This window comes from Phoca vitulina, unplaced genomic scaffold, assembly GCF_004348235.1.
Source record: "Phoca vitulina isolate PV1807 unplaced genomic scaffold, GSC_HSeal_1.0 scaffold1, whole genome shotgun sequence".
Classification (NCBI taxonomy): domain Eukaryota; kingdom Metazoa; phylum Chordata; class Mammalia; order Carnivora; family Phocidae; genus Phoca; species Phoca vitulina.
The window spans coordinates 8,633,161-8,657,341 of NW_022589704.1; the positions used below are offsets into that span (position 1 = coordinate 8,633,161).

Here is a 24,181-nt window from a genome sequence, read left to right on the forward strand (position 1 = left end):
TTATATGAATTTTCATTTTAAAGGAACAAGACCCAGTTTTCTGCTTTCTGCATTGATGTGTAGGAAATATGGTTTCAAAAAAAGAAAAAGTCTAGCCCTCCTGTGTCACAGTCAACCACATGAGACGGTCACTGGGTCTGAGTTGCCTGCAGCCACCTGCAGGTGTGGGGGTCAACCGCAGACCCGCCCACCAGCCAGCCTCCTTCCCGTACCTGACCAGCTTCATTTCCTCAGGAGAGTGTGCATGTCACTGGGCCATAGGGAATTGGTGGCGGCAGAAGAATTGATAAGACAAAATAAAACAAAACGAAACGAATTCCAGCCCTTAGGAAAAGATGAAAAACCCTCGTATCCATTTTATAAAGTCAGAGTAAATTGTAATCCTTAAACTCGTAAAGACTGTACAAAACTGCAAACCAGTGGTACTCAGGGTGTGGTCTGGGGAAACTTTGGAGGCCTTAAGACCTCAGAGGGTCTATGAAGCCTAAACCATGTTCACAACTGCAATATACTTATATATTATAATTTATAAAATGTAAAATAATATATAATTAATATTTAATAATACTTGCCTTTTTTACTCTCATTCTCTTATGATACAGTAAAGTTTTCTAGAGACTACATGATTTGTGATGGTATCACTCCGATGGCTAATATAATGTATGTTTATTATATTTTCTAGAAACTTCTAAGGTTTAGGGTATAAATATGTGTTCTCTGTTCTTCTCTTGTGCTTTTACTAGCTACCTTGGTTATATCTACTATAACCGCTATAACTTCATTATCACTCAATATATTATTCTCAACATACTATTATTTTGAAATCAAATCTTTCCTTGCTCCTCTGTGGAAACAGACTATGAGTATAATTATTGTTTTATTTTTGGAATAATATTTTTATGATTTTTCAAGAACTTTTCTAATTTTTAAGTTTTCTCTAAAACTGTTATTTTAGGGGTGCCTGGGTGGCTCAGTCAGTTGAGCATCTGTCTTCAGCTCAGGTCATGATCCCAGGGTCCTGGGATTGAGCCCCACATTGGGCTCCCTGCTCAGAGCTGAGTCTGCTTTTCCCTCTCCTTCTGCCCTTCCCACTCACTCCTGTGTGTGTGCGCACACGCGTTCACTCTCCCTTTCAAATAAATAAAATCTTTTAAAAACAAAAAAACCTGTTATTTTAAAACTTAAGAATCATTTATCCTAAAGTAAAAGATAACTTGTTTATGGTATTTTTTCTTATATTTGTAAGGATGGATCATTGGCTTAAAAAGGGAGATCAGAGGACCCCCTTTCTCAACCCAAAGCTGTACCATATATATAAAAAGATGCTGAGAAAAATGAAACAGACTTATCAGGAAGTTCTCTGACTCATGGAAGGGAGGGATGTTTTCCAAAGAAGTTAGGCATTATACGTGTCATTCTGTATAATTACACGGAAGCTATCTTTCCCTCAGTTTTATAGATGTCAACAAGCTGCCTTTTTATGTCTTATGGAATAAAATATTTGTGGATAATATTACTATGCCAATTAAGCTGAAGTATAATTTTGAGAGCAATCATTGTGGGTTGAAAGAAAAAGGATCTGGGGCGCCTGGGTGGCTCAGTCGTTAAGCGTCTGCCTTCCGCTCAGGTCATGGTCCCAGAGTCCTGGGATCGAGCCCCACATCGGGCTCCCTGCTCCGCGGGAAGTCTGCTTCTCCTCTCCCACTCCCCCTGCTTGTGTTCCTGCTCTTGCTAACTCTCTGTCAAATAATAAATAAAATCTTAAAAAAAAAAAAGAAAAGGATATGAAAATTTTAAACATAGATGCGATAAGTTCTTTAAAAGTCAAAAATTGAAAACTTTTTTATTTTTTATTTTTTTTATTTTTGCAGGCTCCCCACTGAGCAGGAGCCCGATGCGGGGCTCGATCCCAGGACCCTGGGATCATGACCTGAGCCGAAGGCAGACACTTAACTGACTGAGCCACCCAGGTGCCCCCAAATTGAAAACTTTTAACTTTTTTTCAAATTAGAAATTTAAAAGCCATTGCAGCTATGCGATGAGTATATGGGAACGCTGTATTATTTTTTTCTGTCAATCTAAAATTATCCATCCACCCAAATTATTAATAAAAACACAGCCACTGAAGAACCCTGACAGGTAACTACTGCCTTGAACTGAGGAAACATACACGACAGCTTTGTAGAGCTTACGCTGCTGAATGCCTGCTGAATGGAAAGTTAACAGAAGAAATTGCAGCATGCTACTTTCTAGTGGAAGAGTAGCTTGTTGAAGCAAAGATTAAGCTGCAAACATGAATGCTGAGTTAATTAACATCTCATCCGCAGAAGTATGCCTGGACTTGCTATTTGGCTTGTATTCATCCAGTACCAACAGCAACTAGTCATCAAAGATTATTTCCATAAAGATCTTTTTTTGTTGCTTGGCAACAAACCACAAGAGTCGCTAGATGAAATATTTAATGTATTGACTTTCATGGTGTATCCTGGGACAACCGTACTGACATTTATTTACACTGATGGTAGACACGTAACAGAGGGTAAAACCACTGATGCCTCAGCGTCAATCAGGCAGTGCTACCAAACCTGAGCAGCAGTCACTGTATTCTCCACTGCGACCACAGGTAGACAGGTAGACAGATGGATAGATGGATGGATAGACAGATCAATAAACAGATGCACAGACAGAAAAATGACAGATAGATCAATGATAGAAAGATGCTAGATATAGTTTCATTTAGGAATGTCTTTGATAAGGGCCGCCTGGGTGGCTCAGTTGGTTGAGCGTCCGACCCTTGATTTCGGCTCAGGTTATGATCTCAAGGTCCTGGGATCGAGCCCCGAGTCGGGCTCTGTGCTGAGCGTGGAGCCTGCTTAAGATTCTCTCTCTCCCACTGCCCCGCCTCCCAGCTCTGTCTAAAAAAAAAAAAAAAAAAAAAAGAATGCCCTTGATGAAGCAGCAGAAGAAATTCGATTAAGTCTCGACTCTTGTGCTCTTGTGGTCTCTTTTTAACATTCTGTGTAACAAAATGGGATGTACATGACGGTTATCTTGAAAAACATTTGTAAGATTATCTGAGTTGCAAGCTTAACTAGGCAATTTTTTCAAGGAACACTGTTTTTACTTGAAAGAATGATGGACAAACTACGGTTTTTCAGACTTGGGTATTTAGCAGGCATTTTCTCAAAAATTAATGAGATGAGCTTGTCACTTCAAGGAAAACAACTAATAGTACTATTACCAATAATAAAATTTGAACTCTCAAGAGAAAACAAAATTTAAAAAAATTTGTTCCTGCCACTGTGAGCTTAATAGCTTTTCAAGATTTTTCTGATGAGATCAGTGGCAATATTAACTAATGCAATAACTGGATGTTTTATAATGAAATATGGCAACATTTGGAAGGACTGCAAAACTGAAAAACCTTTATTTCTCAAATGATCAATGCATGAAAATACAAAATGATGCATGGGTAAAAGAGCTATTGAAAGTATAAAATAGGATGTCAGCAGGAATTGTGAAGTGAGAACTTCTGAAAATCCATTCCTCCATAAAAGTGAGGAAAACGCTGGCAAAAACTGTCCAAATCAAATTTGTCAGAACTCTGGAAATTAATCAATGGTTTGTGACAATCTGAGGAGTGCTTATTCAAGAAAAAAAAAACAAAACTAATTGTCAGTACGAACAGCAAATGTTGTGGCATTTAAACTTCCCTACTCCTCTCTTTCCCCAGCTCCTTGAAAACTACCAGCCCTGCAATTAAAGTGAAAACCAGCAGCCAAGCAGTCACTGGAGGGAGCAGATGGGCTTTGAGCTCCCCAGAAGCCCCATTCCAAGAGAACGGCCATTATTTAACTGATCTGGTTAACCTCTCACAGGGCTTGTCTTTATTTGATCTCAGAGCTTGCTCAGTTGTCAACAGCCTTGTCCTCAAGGGCTTGTTGAAAACACACTCATAAATAGCCAATGGGCCAAAGAAGAAATCACAAGGAAAAGTAGAAAATATTTTGAGATAAATGAAAATGAAAACACAACTTTCCAAAACCTATGGGATACAGCAAAATCAGTACTCTGAGGGAAATTTATAGCACTGGTTGAGGGTATGACAGAGATTCCATGTTAAGTAAGCCAGGCACACACCTCTGTCAGGTGTATCTCTCTCTTTCTTTTTTCCGTTTTCTTTAAATTCCAGTGAGTTAACATACAGTGTAATTGTAGTTTCCGGTGTACAATATAGTGATTCAATAATTCCATATATAACCCGGTGCTCATCACAACAAATACACTCCTTAATTCCCATCACCTTTTTCCCCCATCCTTTCCTTCCCCCTCCCTTATAGTAACCATCAGTTTGTTCTCTCTAGTTAAGAGTCTGTTTCTTGGTTTGCCTCTCTCTCTTTTTTCCCCTTTGCTCATTTGTTTTGTTTCTTAAATTCCACATATGAGTGAAATCATAACGTATTTGTCTTTCTTTGACTGACTGACTTCACTTAGCGTAATACTCTCTAGCTCCATCCATGTCATTGTAAATGGCAAGATTTCATTCTTTTTTATGGTTGAATAATATTTCATTATATATATTTGTAAGCACCACATCTTTATCCATTCATCAATCAATGGACACTTGGGCTTCTTCCATATCTTGGCTATTGTAAATAATGCTGCAGTAAATATAGGGGTGCATGTATCCCTTCAAACTAGTGTTTTTGTGTATCTTTGGGTAAATACCCAGTAGTGCAATTATTGGATCGTGGGGAAGTTCCATTTTTAACTTTCTGAGGACCCTCCATACTGTTCTCCACAGTGGCTGCACCATTGTGCTTTTCTACCAACAGTGTAAACCCACCACATCCTCACCCACTACAGCGGTACATATTTAATGTATGTATTTAATGCCTACATTAGAAAACAGGTGGCTTTCAAGTCCATAACCTAACTTTACACCTTAAGGAACCAGAAAAAGAAAAGCAGAAGGAAGGAAATAATAAAGATTAGAGCTGAGATAAATACAACAGAGAATAGAAAAACAACAGAGAAAATCAACAAAATGAAAAGTTGGTTCTTGGGAAGATCAACAAAACTGACAAACCTTTAGCTAGACTGACGGTCTTAGTCAGCTCGGGCTGCCATAACAAAATACCACAGATTGAGTGGCTTAACCAAGAGCAATGTATTTCTCACGGTTCTGGAGCCTGGGAAGTTCAAGATCAGAGCGTGGGCTATTTTGCTTCCTGAGGAGAGCAGAGCTCTCTTCCTGACTTGCAGATAGCTACCTTCTCCTCACATAGTGGTGAGAGTGTTCTAGAATGTCTTTTCCCAAAAGGGAACTAATCCCATCTGATCAGGGTCCCACTCCTATGACTTCCTTTAATCTGAAGTACTTCCTTAGAGGCCCTATCTCCAAATACAACCACACTGGGGGTCAGGGCTTCCGTATAAGAATATGACAGGACACCATTCAGTCCATAGTGCTGACCAAGCAAAAGAGGTAAGACTCAAATTACTAAAATCAGGAATGAAAGGTGGGACATTTCTGACCTTACAGAAAGAAAAAGGATCATAAGGCAATACTATGAACAACTACACAAATCAACAAATCAGATGTCTTGGATAGAATGAACAAATTCCTAGAAAGACACAAATTATAGAAACTGACTCAAGAAGAAAAAAAAAATCTGGATAGACAGACTTATAACAAGTGAAGAGATCAAATCAGCAATAAAAAAAAAAAAAACTTCCCACAAAGAAAAGCTCAGGTCCAGAAGGTTGCACTGGTAAAACCTAATGTACATTTAAAGAATTAACATCAGCCCTTTACAAACTCTTCCAAAAAATAGAAGAGGGAACACGTTCCAACTCATATGAGGCCAGTATTATCCTGATATAAAACTACAGCAAGAGGTGTATATAATTGTTGATCACTATGTTGTACACCTTAAACTAATATGATATTGTATGTCAACTATATTTCAAGTGAAAATTAAAAAAAAAAAACTAAAGACATCATAAGAGAAGTCATAAGAGAAGTCAAATAAGTATCAAATCTGATACTTATTATGAATATACATACAAAAATCCTCAGGAAAATACTAGCAAACCAAATGCAGCAACATATAAAAGAGATTATAAATCATGATAAAGCAGGATTTTTCTCAGAAACTCAAGGGTGGTTTAAAATATGAAAATCAATCAATGTCATACACCATGTTAACAGAATGAAAGAAAAAAACCTCACATGATCATCTTAATTTATGTGGAAAAAGCATTTGGTAAAATCCAACACTTAACAAACTGAAAAGAAGGGCAGTGTCAGCCTGATAATGAGCCTCTATGAGGAACCCACAGCTAACATCACACTGGACAGTAAAAGACAGAAATCTTTCCCCCTAAGATGAGGAAAATGACAAAGGTGTCCCCTCCAATAACCACTTGTATTCAACACTGTACTGGAAGTTGTAGCCAGGGCAATTAGACAAGAAAAGGAAATAAAAGACATCTAGATTAGAAAGGAAGAAGTAAAATTATCTGTATTCACAGATGACACGGCATTGTGTACAGAAAATCCTAAGGAACCCATCACAAAACAAAAGAAACAAAACCCCTTAGAGCTAATAAATGAGTTCAGTAAGGTTTTAGGTCACAAATAAAAATCAATTGTATTTCTATACACTAGCAATGAACAACCAGAAAACAAGATTAACAAAATACAAAAGAGACTAACAGATTTTAACAAAATAAAAAAGATTTGTTGGTATTGGTGTTTGACTTTATGTTGCAACTAACCTTTAATAAACTATCACTTGTCCAATTCTGAAGTAGTATCAAATAAAAAAAAATCTCTATCCAAAAAGGCTATTAAAAATACTCCACCCCTTTCAACTACAACATATTCCAACAGATGGAATCCAGAAGAGGATCTGAGAATCCAACTATTTTTTTTTTTAAAGGTTTTATTTATTTATTTGACAGAGACACAGCGAGAGAGGGAACACAAACAGGGGGGGTGGGAGAGGGAGAAGCAGGCTTCCCGCTGAGCAGGGAGCCCGATGCGGGGCTCGATCCTAGGACCCTGGGATCATGACCTGAGCCGAAGGCAGATGCTTAACGAGTGAGCCACACAGGTGCCCCGAGAATCCAACTATTTTCTAATGCAGACATTAAAGAGATTTGCAAAAATAAAATACAATGCTATACTCTTCTTAATACATTTTTTTGGGAAATACATATATATTTTTAAATTCTTTTTTTTTTTTTAAAGATTTTACTTATTTATTTGACAGAGAGAGAGAGAGCACAAGTAGGCAGAGCTGCAGGCAGAGGCAGAGGGAGAGGCAGGCTCTCTGCTGAGCAGGGAGCCCAATGCGGGGCTGGAGCCCAATGCGGGGCTCGATCCCACCACCCTGGGACCACTACCTGAGCCAAAGGCAGACACTTAACAACTGAGGCACCCAGGCGCCCCGGGAAAGTAATATTTTTTATAAAAATATCTGGGGCGCCTGGGGGGCTCAGTCGGTTAAGGGCTACCTTCGGCTCAGCTCATGATCCCAGCATCCTGGCATCGAGCCCCACACTGGGCTCCCTGTTCAGTGGGGGAGTCTGCTTCTCCCTCTCCCTCTGTGCCCCCATGTTCTCTCTTGCTCGCTCTGCTCTCTCTCTCAAATAAATAAGTAAAGAAAAATCTAAAAAAATAATACCTTATTTGGGGGCACCTGGGTGGCTCAGTTGGTTAAGCATCTGCCTTTGGCTCAGGTTGTGATCCCAGGGTCCTGGGATCGAATCCCACATTGGGCTCCTTGCTCAGCAGGAAGCCTGCTTCTCCTCCTTCTGCCTGCCACTCCCCCTGCTTGTGCTCTTTCTCTCTCTCTCTCTGTCAAATAAATAAAATCTTAAAAAAAAATTATTTTTATTAACAGATAATGGGTAGCTTACTGTCATTTAAAAATAAATACATTTTATCAGTTTTAAATTCTTTCTAATTTAGCAAATATTGATAGGCAAAATCCACATAAACAAAAGCTCTTTAGAATCTTCAGTAATTTTTTTAAAAAGATTTTATTTATTCATTTGAGGAGAGACAGAGAGAGGGGGAGAGATCAAGAACAGAGGGGGAGGCATCGGGAGAAGCAGACTCCCCACTGAGCAGGGAGCCCGATGCGGGGCTCGATCCCAGGACCCTGGGATTATGACCTGAGCCGAAGGCAGACACTTCACCGACTGAGATACCCAGGCGCCCCCTTCTGTAATTTTTAAGAGTATAAAAATGTTCTGAAACCAAAAATTTGAAAAGTTACTTCAAACTTTATGTAAATTTTATATACATTTTTCTATGTATAAAATATTTAATTATTGGGGTGGCTGGCTGGCTCAGTTGGAGGAGCATGAGACTCTTGATTTCAGTGTCATATGAATTCGAGCCCCACATTGGAGGTATAGTTAGTTTACTTAAAACAAAAACAAAAAAAATAAACAAACAAAAAACAACCGGGGCGCCTGGGTAGCTCAGTTGGTTAAGCGTCCGACCCTTGATTTTGGCTCAGGTCACGCATGATCTCAGGATCGTGGGATTGAGCCCTGCATCGTTGGGCTCTGCGCTCAGTGGGAAGTCTGCTGGAGATTCTCTCTCCCTCTCCCTCTGCCCCTCCCCCTGCTTGTGCGCGCTCTCTCTCTAAATAAAATCTTTTAAAAAAACCAAACCAAAACAAAAAATATATATTTAATAATTAAAATTTAAATGAAAAAATAAAGTCTTAGGAAAAATCTAGGAGACTACAACGTAAAATTTAAGGTTCAGGGAAACCTTAATCAGGACAGAAACCCAGAAGCTGGAAAAGAAAAGTCAATTTATTTAGCCTTTTATTTTTATTATTTATTTATTTATTTATTTATTTTTAAAAATATTTTATTTATTTGACAGAGAGAGACACAGCGAGAGAGGGAACACAAGCAGGGGGAGTGGGAGAGGGAGAAGCAGGCTTCCCGCTGAGCAGGGAGCCCGATGTGGGGCTCGATCCCAGGACCCTGGGATCATGACCTGAGCCGAAGGCAGACGCTTAACGACTGAGTCACCCAGGTGCCCCTTTATTTAGCTTTTTAAAAATTTTAAAAGATTTTTGGCAAAAGGTGTAAAAGTAAGTCAATGAATAGAAGATGCATCTTTCAGGGCGCCTGGGTGGCTCAGTTGGTTAAGCAACTGCCTTCGGCTCAGGTCATGATCCTGGAGTCCCGGGATCGAGTCCCGCATCAGGCTCCCTGCTCAGCAGGGAGTCTGCTTCTCCCTCTGATCCTCCTCCCTCTCATGCTCTCTGTCTCTCATTCTCTCTCTCGCAAATAAATAAAATCTTAAAAAAAAAAAAAAAAAAGAAGATGCATCTTTCAGCTTCTTGTAATGAAGGTGAAAAAGGGTCTATAAATGTAATGTACAGAGAATTCACATGAAGTGACATGGATAGACAAACACAATTTTAAAAATGGGGAAAGGCCATGAATAGGAAATTACAGCATGGCCCATCCAAATACCCAATAAAATAAACATAAAAGACACTCATACTACGTAATGGAGATGCAAATTAAGATGACAACGAGATAGCACTTTATCACCAAGAGATTGGCAAAAATAAAGAGTGACTGCACCTATCGCTGGTGGAGATGGAGGGAAAAGCATCCTCCCCTGCTCTGCTAGTAAAATCTGAATTGTTACAGCCTTTTTGAAGAGCAATCTGGAAAAATCTATTACAATTAAAAACACACATATACTGTAACCCAGCAACAAAAGCCCATGTAAATAAAAGCACCAGTACCTAAGGACATAGTTACAGAGATACTGACTGCAGCACTGTCGGACAAAGCAAAAATCTGGAAAACTGTCCATCTGCGTGTACCATTAAACAGAAGCAGTTTGCTCCGGTGGCTGACTTCGAGAGGGATTTCCAGAAATATTAACAGGAAACAAAGGCAACCCTGTGTATGTGTGTGTTTGCATCTCTATCTACGCTATCTCATTTTATAAAACCAGTATTGATGAAAATGGACATGGACATGTGTACATAGATGTATACTGTGTGTGTATTTTTTTTAAAAAATTATTTATTTATTTATTTGACAGAGAGAGAGAGAGAGAGAGGGAACACAAGGAGGGGGAGTGGCAGTCAGAGGGAGAGGGAGAAGCAGGCCTCCCGCAGAGCAGGGAGCCCGATGCGGGGCTCGATCCCAGGACCCTGGGATCATGGCCTGAGCCGAAGGCAGATGCTTAACCGACTGAGCCACCCAGGCGCCCCTGTGTGTGTATGTATCTTACAAGAAAAATATGAAAACACACACACATACTGATGTGGGTCACGGGAGCAGCAAAGGATAAGGTCACGGGAGCAGCAAAGGATAAGCGGATGCTCTCTGCCCTGAAGGCACCTCTCCTGCTTTCCTGACCACACCTTTCTCGTCATCACTGCAGTCCTCTCACCTTTCACCCTAGGCTAGGGAAGGCCTGTGGAGACAGTCACGTTCCAGTACTCTTGCAGTACTCGAATTTGTACAGTACTTCCCGTTTTTATCATGTCCATGAACCGAGAATCATGTATTTGTTTTCTATCATTTGTTAACTGTTTCTACTGTTTACATCTGTCTCACGAGAGACCAAATCAGGCAGTGGTTAATGGCGTGGACTGGAGAGTCAGGCCAGCTGGGTTTGATTCCGAGCTCCACCACTTACTTATTAGCTGTGTGAACTCGGCGAGTGATGTATTTTCTCCGTTTCGCCATCTGTGAAATGGGACCAATAACAGTAGCTCTCGCAGGCTTGTTGTGCGCAGACGAGTGAGCACGCGTACCGCACCGAGGACAGTGCCTGGCCGGCGTGGTGCTACCGCCCTGAGCCCCTGCTATCACCATCACGATGGTCTCACCTCTCCAAATTTTAAACTCTTGGAGGTATTTTAAGCCACCTGTACTCTTTTAGATTTCTTTTGTCTCCCTTCCTCATTATTTCCTAGAATAATGTGATTTCAAAGAGCTCAAATATTTGTTAAATAAATAAATGAATGACTCTTATATTTGAGAAATCTCTAGAGAAGGAAATGGCTGAGCATTTGATTGTCACTTATGTGGCAACCAGCAATTAAATCTCTCTCTTTACCAGGTGGCTGATCTCATCTGGCACTTAAACCTGTTTTAAGAGAGGAGAATATTTGTTTTAAAATCCGTCTTCTCAAATAGCACAGGAAGGCCTTTCTTCTCCACTTATGAGCTGGACACCTCCCCTTAAACTGTCACAAGGAAACGAGCCATTTGTGGTAGAGACACAGGCCTCGGGGTTCCTGAGCCCTGTGATTTACCAGCAGCTCTTTGGGAACATATGACATATGCTTAATACAAAAATAAATTGTATTAGATGCTACATGTCTTCAAAGCACCGGGTGAGACGCGTTCACACCCTCCCACTGTAGCGGTCACCGGCCTGTGGCGGTGTCTGTGTGGCCCAAGCTTTATTAAGGATGCTTCTCGTTCTCTGGAGGTTTAAATGGGCCTGGGGGCTTGTGGGCCATGAGAGGATAAGAAGCAACTGTGAAAATAATGAAAACATCTGTCCTTCTGATGCCGTCCTTTCTCTCTCCTCCTGACTCTTTCTCCCTCTCAGCTGGATCCTTCCCAGCAGCATTTTAACATGCTTAGGTCTCTCCCAAATTAGAACGGAGCAGAACGTAACTGCCCTGCTTAGCCTCTATCCCACTTTCTGTCTTGCTCACAGCCAGATTTGTGGGAAGCGCCGCATATACTTACTGGCTCCGTTCTCCCACTTCCCACCTGCTCCCCAACTACTCAGTTTGGCTTTCGCCCCATTAGTCTTCAGAAGGGCTCAGCACTCGCCCTCCGTCCACTAAATCCACACCCTCTCACTTCTCACTTACATGGACTCTGTGACTCTCTCTGGCTGACCAAGGCCTCGCCACCGCCCCCCCCCCCATTTCCTCCTCCTACCTACCCCCCAGGTAGTTTCCAGTGTCAACAAAGAGGGCACGTAACTTTCCATGCCTTTTTGTTACACCTATACAGAGGCACATACATCATTCATCAGAATGTGTATTTATGTTTTTTTCCTGAAATTGTAGTGTTCCTATCCCTTTGTGATTTCCTTTTCCCATTTGACATTATACCCCAGTCTTTTTTTTTTTTTTTTTTTTTAAGATTTTATTTATTTATCTGACAGAGAGAGAGAGACAGCGAGAGAGGGAACACAAGCAGGGGGAGTGGGAGAGGGAGAAGCAGGCCTCCCGCGGAGCAGGAAGCCCGATGCGGGGCTTGATCCCAGGACCCTGGGATCATGACCTGAGCCGAAGGCAGACGCTTAACGACTGAGCCACCCAGGCGCCCCATACCCCAGACAGTCTTGAAGTCGAAAAAAACATTTCTAACTCTACAATTTTTTATTTTCACATATAAATGTACGCATATCAGACATCACTAAGTGATAGCGCATCAGGACAAGTTATTACATTTTTAGAAATTAGAGAGAAAAATTGGATTTTGCATCTAGGGGTTCTCTTGAGTTTCCAGGGGAGCAGGACCCATGGCCGCAATCACAAGTGCACAGATGTTAACTCAATGGAAGGCAAAACGAGCATAATCCCCGTGGCTTCTGGCCACACCCCGATAGAGCCATTTTATCTTGAGAAGCACTGAGCAGCTCCCTGAAAACACTGGCTCCGTTATCTGTGTTTTGGGTTTAAATATTTGCTTGGGAGGCGGCAGCCACATTCCAACGACAGTGTGACTTGCTCAAATGATCTCTGGAAGTTTCCTTTAGTCTAAGTCTGGGCATCTTTCACTTTCCTTTCTCTTTCCAATTTAAAAAGTCACACCGACCCTCAATGAAGGCTGAGTAAAACACAGACAGCTCAGCCTTCCCCGGGGCGCCTGTGCTCATGCTCTGCGGTGGGCCGTCAGGGTCATGAGGGAGGGGAAGTCCAGGACCTGCTGACTGGAGTTCAGCACAAAACGTCATGTTCTGGCCTCAAACGCCCGATCCTTTCCTTACAATTTCCCAACTACACCCCTTCTAGGAATCTTCTGAAAATTCTCGTTATCACAACAAATATTTTCAAACACCACCCTCTTAAAATAATAATCTGCACAGGATAGCCAAAAGCCCGGAAAATTAAAAGATCTCTATATGGGTGCCTGGCGGGCTCAGTCGATGGAACATGCGACTCCTGATCTCGGTGTTGTGAGTTCGAGCCCCCCGTTGGGTGTAGAGATTACTTAAAAATAAAATCTTAAAATAAATAAATAAATAAAAGATCTCTCTATTCCTTCATTTTTAGTAGACTGGAATTGCTTCCATAGGGATATTTCCAAAAGTTGAATTCCCATCATTAACAGAACAGTTGAATCAAATGAATTTTCCCTTGCAATTCAAAGGGGTTAACAGCAACAAAACAAAACAAAAAATCCAAAGCAAACAAAAAAACCCCCAAAGAGGTAACACAAGAGGAGGAAAAAGAGATCTTGAGGGGAACTTTTGGACATAATGACAAAAACTCACTGGAATAAATAATTAAGACATTAACTCAAAATATAATCCAGAACAGTACCGAAGGGCCAGGCACAAAGCAGGTGTCGTATCACAGTCCTGAGAAGACTGAGTCAGGGAGCTGGCAAACAATGGCCCACAGGCCAAGATGCTTTTGGGTTTTTTTCTAATTTTATTTTACTTAAATTCAATTAATTAACATACAGTGTATTATTAGTTTCAGAATAGAGGTCAGTGATTGATTCATCAGTTGCATGCATACAACACCCAGCGCTCATTACATCACAGGCCCTCCTTGACGCCTGCTTGTGAAAGGCCAGCAAGCTGAGAATGAGTTTTACATCTTTAAACATTTGAAAAAAAATGTTTAGTACACATAAAAATCAACCGGAATTCAAATTTTAGCGTCCATAAACACAATTTTATGGGAACACAGCCACAGTTGTCCATTTATGTCTTGCTGATAGGTACTGTGCATTACAGTGGCAGGCCTGAGCGGCTGAAACAGAGACCTGAGGAGCCCATGAAGCCTAAAATATTGACTACTTTCCTGTTTACGGAAAAAGCCTGCCAATCCCTGTTCTAAACCAGATTTTGCTGCCATCGACTTTGTGTGACCTGAGGCTGGCCTCCTCCCCTCTGGGCCCACCCCCAGAGAAGGTGCTGGCCAGGATCCCCAGCCGAGGTCCAGAGCCGCACTTGTCGGACAAAGGCGAGAGCACCCGCTGGTGCCACCTACAGCTCAGGGAGAAAGTGGAAGGCGGGAGGCTGCCTGTGGGAGGGACAGTCACTGGTGGACCTCAGCGCAGCTGTCTGCTTCGGTGGAGGGCATAAACAAACTAGCTCCCCAACTGCCATGGATGGACGAAATCTGACTTTTACACACCTTTCAAACACACAGACCACAGCTCCAAGGAGAAACATGTCCCCCACATTCACTTCAGGAGTAACTGCTCCCCACAATAGAGAAGGAATGCAAACCAATTATTACTACAGAGAACTGGAGAGGGTAATGTGTATGTTTTCTCTAGGTCTGAAGGAAAAACAAGGAAAAAGCCTGTCTGACAGATCCATTTATAGTGCATGAGTCACCATTCTCTATACCATTTCATGAGACTCACTCACATTAGTTCTGAACCTTCAGGCTTTAAAACACCACGTAAGCAGATTTTTCACAGCTGAGGAAACCCACATGAAAACAAATGCAATTAAAGGAGTCAAATGAACCGAGCCTCTCACCTGAGAGATTCTCACAGTGAGCCTCTGTGCCCAACGTTCCCAACCACGAGGAAGACCAGGGGAGGCTCATGCCCCTTCAAAGCACAAGATTCATGTTGAAGAACTGTTGTCTTTTAACTTCCCGCGAGACCCAAGTGCTGTGGCGTATGGCATCTGTGTGCTGGCTGCCGCACGCCCACCGACGGCGCGGCCACCCGCAAGCGCTCCCACCTCGAACCCTCCTGTTGGTGGAGTCTGACTGCCGCCCCCCAGTGACATGCCCTGAGCAGAACCCAGCAGGAGCGATGCTCTGACGCTGTTGAGCCTGGAGACGGTTGGAAGTTTTGCCACCAACTGGGAAGGAAGAGACCGCTGAGTGATTAGAGGCCACGTGAAGAGGCCGTGGAGGACGCGAGGCTAGCTTGGACATGGAAAGCAGCCACACGACATCCCACATGAGACCAGCAGACACCCACCCAGCCGAGCTCTAACCAAACCCCAGAACTGTGAGAAATAAGGCAGCAGGGATCGAAATCTCCATTTCTGGACTAACTCTTCAAGGCAAGGAAGAGACTAAATAGTTTGCCCCAAGTTTTTTATGTGGTGTCAAGAGCCTCCAACTTACTTCATCATCTTCATCTTCATCGTCGTCAGATTCAAGAACACCATCCAGTAGCTCTTCTATATAAAGAAAAAATAAACAAGTGAATAACTGTGAACACGGTGGGGAGCCTTGGCCAACAGAACCCTTCAGCTGCTGCAGAGACAAGAACGAGGTGGCACCAGAACAATCGGGTTTCTGGTGCCCACGCAGCCACAGACTCAGATCATCCTACGCAACTTAAATCTCTCTCCCCGTTTGTACCAGAACGCACTGGTAGTGGCAGGAGAAAAGTTGAAAGCCAGCATATAATTTGAGAGGAATTTAGAGGAAAGGAAGTGAACAAGTATCACTAGGCACCGTGCTGGGCACTGTCGCACGTGTTGTTTACTCCTTACAAAGATTTTGTTGACTCTCATTCCCATTCTATAGCAAAGAGCAAACACAGGCATAGAGAGGATAAGGGACTTGTTTATGGTCACATTCCCACAAGTGACAGAGTTGAGATTCGACTCGAGTCTATTTCTAAATCCCATGATTTTTCCACAGAGGCTGGAGTAGTGGCCATGGCAGTAGGGTTCCCGAAGGCTCTCGTGGTTCATTGCTAGATTGTAAAGGAGTTCATAAAGGGGATAACAGCACATTGGAATCAGAGAATGAGCCTCTGTTTCTTCATCAGTGAAATGGGTATCAGACCACCTACTTCCTAGGGTGATTGGGGGGATTTTATAACACGCCAGAACTACACCACCTGGCCCAGTGTCAGGTACACGGCAGGTATTACACAGATGTTCGGTTACTTTCTCCTCCACAAAGACTTCCCTGATCCCTCACTGAGTAGTCATCTCTCTTGCTCTGCTGAACACACTCAGCATTTTCTCTAGACAGCACTGTACTAGCATAGTACTATAGTATAGTACTAGACGGCACGGTAATAGATAGTAGTACTAGACAGTACTGTGGTAGATAGTAGTACCAGACAGTACTATAGTATAGTACTAGATGGTACTGTAGTAGACAGTAGTACTAGACAGTACTGTAGTATAGTACTAGACGGCACGGGAGTAGATAGTAGTACTAGACAGTACTATAGTATAGTACTAGATGGTACTGTAGTAGACAGTAGTACTAGACAGTACTGTAGTATAGTATTAGACGGCACAGGAGTAGATAGTAGTACTAGACAGTATTGCGGTAGACAGCAGTATTAGTACTGTAGTAGACAGTAGTACTAGACAGCACTATAGTATAGTACTAGATGGTACTGTAGTAGACAGTAGTACTAGACAGTACTGTAGTAGACAGTAGTACTAGACAGTACTATAGTATAGTACTAGATGGTACTGTAGTAGTAGTACTAGACAGTACTGTAGTATAGTACTAGACGGCATGGTAGCAGATAGTAGTACTAGACGGTACTGCGGTAGACAGCAGTATTAGTACTGTAGTAGATAGTACTACTAGACAGCACTGTGGTAGACAGTAGTACTAGACAGCACTGTGGTAGATGGTAGTACTAGACAGCACTGTAGTAGACGGTAGTACTAGAGTACTGTGGTAGATAGTACTACTAGACAGCACTGTGGTAGACAGCAGTATTAGTACTATAGTAGATAGTAGTACTAGACAGCACTGTGGTAGACGGTAGTACTAGACAGTACTGTGGTAGATAGTACTACTAGACAGCACTGTGGTAGACAGCAGTATTAGTACTATAGTAGATGGTAGTACTAGACAGCACTGTAGTAGATGGTAGTACTAGACAGCACTGTAGTAGACAGTACTCTGATAGTGCTTGCCACTTTTGGTTGACCAGTGCTTCCTAATGTATGAATGGCTACGCACTATCTGGGAATTGTGAGTGCCTGGGGAACAAAGCACTGGGCTTACTCATCCCTTTATTCCTTATGTATCTTCCTTATGATCACTCATTTCTTGAACAGAAGACATGAAAGTAATGAAAGCCTGAGAGAAGAGGATAGGAAGTCAAATAGGAAGTAGGAGGAAAGAAAGAGTGAAAGGCAATTCTTTTTTTTTTTAAGATTTTATTTATTTATTTGGCAGAGAGAGACACAGCGAGAAAGGGAACACAAGCAGGGGGAGTGGGAGAGGGAGAAGCAGGCTTCCCGCCGAGCAGGGAGCCTGATGTGGGGCTCGATCCCAGGACCCTGGGATCATGACCTGAGCTGAAGGCAGACGCTTAACGACTGAGCCACCCAGGTGCCCCTTGAAAGGCAATTCTTGAAGAGACTGCTCAGCACACGTAGAAAGGTGGCAGACTGACCCAAACTTAACCCCCAAACCATTTCACAGAAGGGAATATGTAGAAACCCCAGGACACCCATCGTCCTCAACATGAGCCTCATTTCGAAGGGAAGGAGTCCACAGACTTGGCTGGACCAAGGACAGCAGGACACGGATTTCTGTCCTCACCTCAGAGGGGCTTGCACGCCTCCATGCCCATCACGGCCCCACCACTGTCAAGAAAACTACTTTGCAGACGGGGAAGTTCTGTCGTTCTGCATCTGAGCTGACGCCGCATGACCTAACTTCTACTCCCCCCCAGTGCACGAGGAGCATGACTCCGTTCCACCTGCAGTAAATGCCCATCAAGCAACGGGCTTTCAAAATGGAGGCGCTGCTATATTCATCAATTGTAAACATTTCTTTTTTTTTTTTTTTAAAGATTTTATTTATTTGACAGAGAGAGACACAGCGAGAGAGGGAACACAAGCAGGGGGAGTGGGAGAGGGAGAAGCAGGCTTCCCGCGGAGCAGGGAGCCCGATGCGGGGCTGGATCCCAGGACCCCGGGATCATGACCTGAGCCGACGGCAGACGCTTAACGACTGAGCCACCCAGGCGCCCCAATTATAAACATTTCTTTTTCAAATAACGGAAATGCCCTCTGCCACTTTTTAAAAAAGAAATCTTTGACATTTTGTGAGGTCACGGCTGGTCCAGCCATACTCACTCCCCTGAGCCTCTTGGCTCAGAGGCCTCCTCTTCCCAGAACAATCCAGTCCTGAGAACTAAAGTACCTTATAAACCTCAGCTCTTCCTCTGGGGCATGACAGGGGCATCAGCCCGGTTTCCCACGCTGTTCTGTTCGCTGGGCCCTGGCACAGCCCGCTGCCCTCACTCCGGTAACTGCCAGCGTGTGGTGCTGGAGCTGCCGGTCTCCTTGCTTTCCTGAGGGCCCAGCCGGTGAGGCTGGCTCTGTCCTGCTCCTGTCCTCTCTGCAGTCCCCCTCGCTGAGGGCTGGTATGACGGACGAACCTCCCTGCTGTTGCTGTTGGCGGTCACCTCTGCTTGCCAGGTCACCAGCTTTCCCATGAGCTTCCCCAGAGCAGTTCTTCCCTGCCTGTGGGGAGAGGTTCCTAAAATAGCTAGAATTTTTGTATTTGGAAACCTTAAAACTTTCTGAGATAAGTGGTGCTAGAGAATGGAGACGGGCTTGAATGTATGAAAACCCATTTACATGTCTTAAATATATACTAAAGTGAAACAAGAAAGTAAAAAAATAAGGATTGTGGCAATGCCATTTCATGTATCTTAAACTAGAAAACTGCTACTAATTCATACTTTCCCGTTACTGTCCACTTGAGGACGAGGCCTGGACTGGGTGGGAACTCCAGCTCTGCCCTCTCTGGCTTTCATCACCATGCTGGTACATTCATCCATCCTGACTCCATGCTCATGACACATATCCTAAGGTATTTGTGTATGTCTGGTCCTCCATCCAAATGTTCAGTGACTTTCTAATTTTGGTTCAAAGTAGCAGACTCCTAGGTAATAGTCTCTGGGGACCTGCCACTGTCCCATGGATACAGAATAACTTAAGTGCTTGACATTCTTTCTTTAAACTGGAACTTACCGAGAAAGGCAGGTGTATCTCAGGCCTTTCTTGGACATAAAGTGTGAGCTCTGCCCGCGATAACTTCTTGGCAAAGCACATCTCTCACAGAAATGTCAACTGACCCTCCCTCTTCACATTCGTCAGCACGCTGGCTTGAAGGCCAGATTTACGTAAGAGAAAGAGATGGTTTTGGCCAGGGAGCAAGGTGGACCTCCCCCTGTGCCTTGGCAGCCAGGAAGGAGGGAAGACTGACAAAGAAATGGAGGTGGCTATGTCTCAATAGACTGAAACACAGAGTCACGCTTGAAGAAGATTTGCGGCTAGATGTGACCTTGAGGCTGCATAGGACCCCTGGCTTGGGACGGAGGTGTCAGCATGGCTGATGAGCATGGAGCAGAAAGGGACCAATGTTCCTGGCCTTCCCTCTCTTTCTAAACTGTCGCCTACCCAAAGAAGGTTAGGGAGCAAGCTCAGCCCTGACTGAAGTTAAGGTTTTATTTAGCGTTATTTTGTAAATATGCCTGCCCAGCAGAATTGGGGCTCGAAGTCAGAAATGAAGCTGTTGCAGGGGTGCCTGGGTGGCTCAGTTGTTAAGTGTCTGCCTTCGGCTCAGGTCATGATCCCAGGGTCCTGGGATCGAGCCCCGCATCGGGCTCCCTGCTCGGCGGGAAGCCTGCTTCTCCCTCTCCCACTCCCCCTGCTCGTGTTCCCTCTCTCGCTGTGTCCCTGTCAAATAAATAAATAAAATCTTAAAAAAAAAAAAAAGCGTCTGCCTTTGGCTCAGGTCATGATCCCAGGATCCTGGCTCAGCGGGGAGTCTGCTTCTCCCTCTCCCACTGCCCCTGCTTGTGTTCTCTCTCTCACTGTGTCCCTGTCAAATAAATAAATAAAATCTTAAAAAAAAAAAAAAGCGTCTGCCTTTGGCTCAGGTCATGATCCCAGGGTCCTGGCTCAGCGGGGAGTCTGCTTCTCACCCTCCCTCCACCCCTCCTCTCTGCTCATGCTCTCTCTTGCGCATGCTCTCAAATAAACAAATAAAATCTAAAAAAAAAAAAAAAGAAAGAAATGAAGCTGTTGCAGGGGACCTGGGTGGCTCAGTCGGTTAAATGTCTGACTCTTGATTTTGGCTCAGGTCGTGATCTCGGGGTCCTGGGATCGAGCCCCGTGTCAGGCTCTGTGCCCAGCGGGGAGTCTGCTTGAGGATTCTCTCTCTCCCTCTCCTTCTGCCCCTCCCTCTATTCGTGTGCATGCGAGCTCTCTCAAATAATTAAATAAAACTTAAAAAAAAAAAAAAATGAAGCTGTTGCAGAAAATCAAATTCTATTCCTTGCTCACCTGAATTTGGGATGAATCATTTTTGCTCTGTAGGAACCACGGGGGAGGATGTTCACATGGAAACGGGCCCTAGCCTGAAGACAGCTGAGGTCTCACACCTCACTGGCTGCTCTCCCAGCTGCTTCCTGTTGATCAGGAGCCTCTAACATCCTCTTTCTGCCTCTCCGTTTGGGTGCACGTCAGAGGCAGGGATACGCCATCTTGGCTGCCCATGGGGATCACCCCGGAGCTTTAAACACTATTCACACCTGGGGTTCCCCCGGAGATTCTGATTTCACCAGCATGGGATGCTGCCCTGGGGACTTAAAAATCTCCTCAGATGACTGCCACGTGCAGCCCAGGCTGTGAACCGTGAGCTAAAGAGCCACCTCTGGGCTTCTTCCAGTGAATGGCTTCTGGCAGCTACCTTGCTCAAGCTGCTGACTTGGAAGTAGCGATCAGGAGATTCATTTTTTACCTTCGCTCATGTGCGGGGCAGGATCTGTGCACATGGACTTTCTGTGATGGGAAGGGCATGTAGAAAGACATACCTGACCAACTAGGCCCCGGAGGCAGGCAGGGCCAGGTGCCTCTGACAGGTGTATGAGTCAGGAGCAAGGTGTCAGGGGTCCACAGAAAGAGCTAGAGTTTCCTCTCCATCCTGGTTCCATCCAAGGCTTCCTGCACCTTCCTTTCCTGCTTATTATGGGATGTAGATTGTCACGGTAATGGAGAAAGCCAGAGAGAAAGAGGATCATATCCTCCCATGGAGCCAGTAGGCAATATAAATTTTTCTTGAAAGAATGAATGCATGCGGGAGAATGATGTTTTCTGTAGCAGTGCTGGGGAGACTGGCATTTGTTTTCCTTATTGGGACCCCAGGGAAGCCTTATGAGGTGGGGGAAGAATTAGGAGGTGGAAGCCCGCATAAAGAGAATGTACGGTTAGAGCAGGGTGTTTGTGATTGCTTTTGAATTATTTTGTTGACTATAAGCCTGAAGTGTGATGAGAGATAGCTGGTCTTGGGACAGATTGGCTTTGACTACCTTGTCAAACTTTTGTTGGTGGGTTCGCTTGGGTCTCCCCAACCTCCCTTAAAGCCTCTTGAATGAATTCCAAGACACGACAAGCCTTCTAAGAAAGCTCACACATTTTTCTAGCCCATGTGAAAGATGCAAAAGATCACAGATTCTTGCATTGAACGGACCTGAATTAAGCTGCTTGATGATGAATTCGATCTGGCGGACCATTTCAGCATTGCCTTCTTTGATGAAGCAGCGAAGGATGTCCTCCATTCCCTAGGGGCATTGGAGAGAGTAAGAGTTAATATTTCAGGGTTTTTTTTTTTTTTAATGGGGTGAAACTAGTTTTCAATGGAATAGTTTCACCTAATCAAAAAAAAAACCCTTTATTTGGAGGGGAGGGATATACACAATAAAAATTCCTCTGCTAGTACTAAACATTCTTTTTGTTCTTTTTACAATTCACAGTGGAATTATTTTCCTCTTGGTTGACTATTCGACCAAACTATAAAACATTTAGCCAACAAGAAAACCTATTGTACAGAGAACTGGGGGTTGCCAGAAGGAGGTGGGTGGAGGGAGGGGTGAAGTAGGTGAAGGGGATTAGGAGGTACAAACTTCCAGTTAGAGAATAAGTAAGGAGTCATGGAGATTAAAAAAAAAAAAAAAAAGTACAGCATTAGGAATATAGTCAATAATGCTGTAATAATGTTGTATGGTGACAGATGGTGACTGCACTTCTCTTGATGAGCCCTGGGTAACATAGAGAATTGCTGAATTACTATATTGTACACCTGAAACTAACATAACACTGTATGTCAACTATACTCTGATAATAAGTGAAAAAAAAAACTGTCAAATTTTACTGGGTAAGTAAGTATTCCCTTTAGTTTGGGCAGTATGTTGTTTTGGGAGGTGGTTTCTTTCTTGTGATTTCTTTATACTCTTCCTTCTGGATTTTAGGCACAAAATGAAGAGTAAAACCGTATATGTAGAGAAGTAAATGAACAAGCAGCACCTCTTTTTAAACAGCTATCATTCTTTTTCTATCAAAATAATTACAAAGTCACCACACCGTACATTATTTACTTTATCATAAAACGCTGACATCAGAATTTTCAATATTGACTAACAGAATTGTAGGGAAACGTAGAGGTTAAGACACTGACTCGAGCACAGGTGTCTGTCTCCCCTCCCTCCTCTTTCCTTGAGGGATGTGAATGAGGATTTGTGGCTGGAGCTGGTGAGGCTTCTTGCCACAAGGGGAAAGTGTTTCTCATCATGAACCCAAAACAGAGGAAGCAGAGAGAAATGGATCTACTAACAGTGAACTCTGATCAAGCTCTGCCTGAAGTTTATGCCTGGACTTCTCAGTGAAATGAGCCAATATTTCCCTCTTTAAAGGTAGGCCTGTTTGGAGTCAATAGCTCTAACTGAATCAAAGAAGTGCCAGGTGTGCAGTTTTGAACACGGTGAATTCCCATCATCTAGAGCAGAGCATTACCTTCTAGAAGGTTAAGACTGGATTGTATCTGAGCTCCCTCATGAGTTAACTGTGTGACCTTGGTCAAATTGCTTAGTTCCTCTCAGCCTGTGTCCTCAACTATAAAATAAAGATGGCAACTCTAGTTAACATGAAATTTTTAGAAGATGAAGAATGTAAATTGGGTATTGGTTATATAGATGTATGTTTGTCAAATGCGCGGAACTACATACATAAGGCCTATGCATTTCACTGTTCATAAATCATACGTAAAGAAACAGCATCTAGTCCGACCGCTGGCACACAATAGATGCTCAGTAAATGGTTAAGATCGTGCTTGCTGTTTGGAAGGGTTTTGTGGCTCAGAAGAGAGATCTGGTAGCTGAGGTCAAGGGAATAAACAAGGTTGCAGGTGACAGAAGAGTGAGAGGCTTAGGACAGCATCTTTGAGAACAGTACCATTTAACTGGTAGGCAGAGATGGGTAAGCACACAGAGGAGAACGTGAAGGAGTGGTCTGGAAGGGAAGAACAACTCTGGATAGTCCTTGGATCAAGGAAGAGGGTGCCGAGAGGGCAGCAGTCTGCTCCAGCTCAGGGCAGAATGTTTGGCTGGGGTTTAAATCCCACGGAAGAGCTTCGTGGCTGACAACTGCTTCAGCCCTGGACGCAAGAGGCTTTGGAGTAGGCATGAGGGCATCCCTATTGATCTGAACTGCTCTCCTGCCCCAGACCTTGGCAGTCTCTTCCAAGTTCAAATGGGGCCCAGTGCACTCTTTTACCATTTTCTCCACTTTGGTGGGTATTATTTTGAGACTGCCATAATAGCATTTGGTACTGATATAATTTTTAGGTATTCTTTGTCATTTTCCACCAGCACACAAATAGTTGCAAAAACAGAGTTCTTATAATGTCATATTCTCCTCTCCTGGGACTCCAGTTACATAAGTGTGAGACCTCTGGGTATCGTCCCCCAGGTCTGAGGCACTGTCCCTTTCCTCCACATTTTTTCTCTGTGGCCTGGATGATCTCTAAGAGTCACACCCTCACATCCTACAATTTCGAGTCTCTCCTCCCCACCTGGTCCCTGTCCCTTTACCGCCGTTCCCTCCTGTCTTCTCCACCCCTCACCCTGGATGTCCTTCCTCCATGCTGCTTTTCATGCT

At 43.5% G+C, this 24,181-nt stretch overlaps 1 protein-coding gene across 5 annotated transcripts in view; it reads right to left on the bottom strand.

Annotated features, from left to right (window-relative positions):
• Window positions 1–24,181, bottom strand: part of ARMC9 (armadillo repeat containing 9) — a 149,009-nt gene that overhangs the window by 55,701 nt on the left and 69,127 nt on the right. For all 5 annotated transcript variants that reach the window (XM_032400103.1, XM_032400093.1, XM_032400075.1 and 2 more), the window contains exons 18-19: window positions 21,720–21,810; window positions 15,366–15,421 (exon numbers count right to left, since the gene is read on the bottom strand). In XM_032400103.1, coding sequence (XP_032255994.1) covers window positions 15,366–15,421; window positions 21,720–21,810 — 147 coding nt within the window. The remainder of the gene's footprint in view (window positions 1–15,365; window positions 15,422–21,719; window positions 21,811–24,181) is intronic.